At 41.2% G+C, this 4,519-nt stretch overlaps 1 protein-coding gene across 1 annotated transcript in view; it reads left to right on the top strand.

Moving 5' to 3' along the window:
• Positions 1–3,625, top strand: part of cfap184 (cilia and flagella associated protein 184) — a gene marked incomplete at its 3' end in the record, with an annotated part of 7,006 nt that extends 3,381 nt beyond the window's left edge. The window contains 2 exon segments of the mRNA XM_014017243.1: positions 2,092–2,439; positions 3,313–3,625. Coding sequence (XP_013872697.1) covers positions 2,092–2,439; positions 3,313–3,625 — 661 coding nt within the window.
• Positions 3,626–4,519: the final 894 nt, after the last annotated feature.

A 4,519-nucleotide genomic window follows, 5' to 3' on the forward strand; every position in this document is an offset into this window, starting at 1 on the left:
GATGTGGGTAAGTTATTTGCATAAATAACACCCCCTACAGTCTAAATTATTTCTCGTGACCACTCGTGAATTTTGTTCGTATCTGAAAAAAATCTTAGAATACGAAAACATTGATGAATGCCACAAATTCTCCTAAATCACTCGTACGCACAACTTAAGAACAAATCTGTGCGTACGAACGGTTCTTGCATGAGGCCCATTGTTCAAGAGACGGGGTACAACCTGAACAGGTCTAAAGCCTATCACATGGCCACAAAGAGACAAGCAGCCATTCACTCTGTCAGCAACACCTACTGTATGGGCCTAACCTACATGTTTGTGGTCTTTGAATGTCACGGGGAGAACATGCAAATCTCCACCCAAAACTGTCACCAGCCAGGATTCAATCCGACAACCTTCTCACTGAGAGGCGACAGCTTTACTACCTGAGCCACCGTTGAAACTATATTTAAAAAATAAAAAGTAATTAAACATGATAGATAATAGCTACGTGAATCAACAAAAAATCAAAACGTAAAAAGAAATACACGATGAATACTTTTATTTTTAGTCAGGAAAAATGTATCATTTATTTACACGTTGAGAAAAATTAAAAAATGATATGCCCATGACATCGAACCGAGGATTATGTCAAATTTGGTCAAAACAACCTCGGCACATTTTTAGAATGCCTTGATTTGTTCTCCTCATCAGGATAAATGATTGATATTTGGACTGAATTCAATTTTTATTTCTATTGCGGACTTTTTGACATCATTTTTATGAAGAAACCTCAAACTATTTTTGGATGTTAAGATTTACCAGCTGGAAAGAAAAAATAAATTTTAGTTGAAGGGAAAATTACAAAAATTTAAGACTCAAATCAGGTTTTTTGTAGCTACTGCTCAAAAAAGGCCTTTAAAAAAGTCTTGATTATATTTCAGATATATTTTTTATTTAAACATGCATAGATAAATTATTTATTCATGATATTTTGACTAAAGATGTCTATGTGACTTTATCCTCTGTTTGATGTCACGGATAACTTATTTCAGTCATCCACTAGAGGGCGCTCATCCTTTGTGGCTAAAATACCAGGTTCCAGTCCTGTGCTGATTTAGTCGTATGACGACAGTAGAAACTGTGTTGAAGTGCTGGTCAAAAAGTAGAAACAAGAACGAAGCAGAGGAGAGGAGTGTAAAAGTTGAATAAGACGCCAAGGTGCTCAAGAAAAAGAGAAGTGTTAAACCAGAAGATCTGCCTCAAGCAGATGAGCTCAGAGGTCTTGGAGTTTGGTTCATGAGGGTTGGTGGAGTGGAACGTGGACCGAAGATTCAGGGCCTAATTTTCAGAGCTGAGGATGTCGCTCCAATCTGTCAGGGTAAAGAGTAAAATGAGCTAAAAGGTACAGTATGTACTAATTTTACTGCTTCCAACCCTCATCAAATTGGAATAGATTATAATTATAGTGTTCGTAAGTTATTATTTCACCTGGTAGTAACATCTGACAAGGGGGTGGTAGAGCATGGCTGAGGTGGTTATAACTTTTTTCACTTCTGGGAAATGGCATCAAAGCCACCCAACAACTTGTAGCAGGGATTGCTTTCAGCAATGCCACACAGACCCCACTACGATGACTGGAATGATCCTCCCGTTCTGATGGATCCTTGACAAGGAGGTCATGTGGATGTTGAATGCCTCAAAGTGGGACTTGAGGCAGTTTTAGTAGCAATAGCTTGTTTCTAGGTCCACTGTTGCACGTGACTGAGGATCATTTTGACCTTCCTACTAGAGAACAACTACGATCATTGTGCAAAGTCCGAACAGTTCCTTACTTCGATACCACAGGTGTCTGGCTAATGTCTCGCTTGTGACCTTGGCAATGACAGAGTCAGAACTCAAAATTTCACATGCTTGGCATAAAAACAAGGGTTGAGCAGTGAAATTTTACCTTGTTTATTTTGTCCCCCAAATGGAGCAAAAACAATGAAGAAGCACCTTTGGAAAAGTAGAAGTTTGTATTATGAGACAACCCTAAGGTGCATGTTCCAGTCCTGCTACTGAGATGTGAGGTTTGTTTCATTGGGTTAAAATATCCCCACGTGTCGTCAGGTGGAAGAGGAATGGCGAGCGTTGGTGGCCCTGAAGCAGGATGCAGCTGTGAGGTCGCTCGGCCGCCGCCTGGGGAAAGAGGCAGCACAGGCCAAAGTGCAGTCGGTCCTAGCGGAAGAGCAGCTCCGGCAGGATGAGCTGACCGAGGCTCGCCTCAAGCACTTCAAGCTGAGGTTCGAGATCCGCAGGCTGGAGGCAGAGCTCCGTGAGAGGGAGGAACAGAGCAGGGACCCTCTGCAGATCCAGTTTGAGCAGCTGCAGGCCAGGAGGCTGGAGGAGAGAAAACAGGCTGAAAAGCAAACTGAAGAATCTCTAAAACTGCAGAAGAAGATCAGCAGCTCCTTGGAGGTAAGGCATATATACACCCCCTGGATGTTTTAGCTTTTTTAAAATCTATTTGCTGTCATGAATCCATCATGACCCATATTAATTAGCTTACTGAAAAAACTCCTAAATGACAAATCAAATTTGTACGTAGAGCGATGAGTTTGCAGCACTTTCAGGGTTCAGAGCCTCCCAAACTCATTGAACCCTAACCCTAATTGACCTAAATAAAATGGCACAGTCAAGTGTGTTTACAGACAAAGATGTGTAGAAGTGTTTCTGTCCTCATGCTGTGATGATCATGACAGATCAGACCTGTTTTTAATGCAGTGGCCCCCAAGGGCCCAAAGATCACAGCAGTCCGGTAATGACTTTCAGCCTTGTCTATGAGCTCAGAGATTTCTTATACTACTTATAATACTTATAATCTTTTGATGTTGTGAACTGTAGGTAATAGAACATTTAAACTATTTCCAATTTTATGTTGAGAAACATTGTTCTTAATTATTCCACTATAGACATTTTTTGCAGACCAGTGAACTCCTTCACATATTTACTTCTGACAGATTCAGCCCCTCTACAAAGCTCTTTTTTTCCCAGTTTTCTTACTGACATGGTGATATTTAACCTAAATCGTTCCTTCAACTATTCCCTATTTGGACCACAGCCATTTGTTGCTCCACTTTTAGTCGTGTTGCTGACATCAAAATCAAAATAACCTTTTTTACTTTTATCATTGAAAATGTTTACTATGTTATACAGTGAGTAAAATCTGTGAGATTTATTGCGTGATTAATTTTGTTCACATTTTTCACAACTTTGTAGGGCTTAGGGTCGTGTGTTCAACTTGTGGAGAACCGTATTTAAATTGTAGTTTTTTTTTTCCTGCTTTGACAGCTCCTGTCAAACGTAAAAGAGAAGCTGTTCTGGAGCCAGACGGAGGTCCGGGCCAAGCGACAGCAGCTGACAGAGCTGGAGGCCCTGGTGGCCACAAGGAAGGACCTCCTGACCCAAACCAAGCAGACACTAAACCAACTCCAGAGGGACAATCTTAGGCTGAACGAGCGCCGGGGACTCCTGCGGAACAGGGTCCTGCTGAGGGACTTTGAGGACACTCTGGATGCTTCAGACCACCTGGAGAAGCATCTGGAGGATCTAAAGTACCAGCAAGCTCAGACGGTCTTCAAACGTGGCAGATGGAGGAAGAGACAGGAGACAACTTTAATAAATGAGTAGGAAAAAAGGTTCAAATGAGCACATTGTTATTTTTTTTTCAACAATGATTATGGTGTTAAAGAAAAGATATCAACATTTATTTTTCGGTGAATTTACAACAAAATTTTTACAATACAGGTTTTGTCAAAGCATTTTTACACGTCTATATTTAAATGAATGAATAAGTGAAAAATAATTCACAGACAAACGAGAGTATTCATTAATGACTGCATCTGTGTGTACATGTTTTTGCTACCTGGTGGATGATTTTGGACTTTTTTCTTGGTACACACAGCCTGGTGGGGACCCACTGTTCCTAATTGGGACAAAAGCCCGGTCCTCATTGGTGGGTCAAGGGTGGGTTTAGAACCAAGGTTTAAATTGAGTTAAGGTTTGGTTTTGGGCTATAGAAGTAACTGGGAAATGAATGGAAGTCAATGCAAAGTCCCCATGAGGATAGGAGAACAAACATGTGTGTGGGTGCCCTTGTTTTTGCTACTTGGTGGGGACGATTTTTCAGGAAAATGCAGCCTCGTGGGGACAGAATGCTCCTTGTGGGGACTAAAGCCCAGTCCCTGCGACTTCAGAGGCTGATTTTGGGTGAGGGGTTTAGGATCAAGATGTGAATTGAGTTGAGCTTAGTTTTATGGTCAGGTATTTCCATAGCCTTACCATAAACCTAACAGGAACATACCTGACCAAAACTGAATCTTAACTCAATCCAAACCTTGGTTCTAAACCCCACCCCTGACCCACCTGTGAGGTTAATTTTAGGGTGAATAGTCAGGGTTAGGATATAAAATTTCCAAAAAAAATGAATGGAAGTCAATCGAAAGTCCCCACAAGTATAGAGAGACATAGTAGGTGTGTGTGTGTGTGTGTGTGTGTG

Source organism: Austrofundulus limnaeus, unplaced genomic scaffold (genome assembly GCF_001266775.1).
Source record: "Austrofundulus limnaeus strain Quisiro unplaced genomic scaffold, Austrofundulus_limnaeus-1.0 Scaffold164, whole genome shotgun sequence".
NCBI classification, from domain to species: Eukaryota; Metazoa; Chordata; class Actinopteri; order Cyprinodontiformes; family Rivulidae; genus Austrofundulus; species Austrofundulus limnaeus.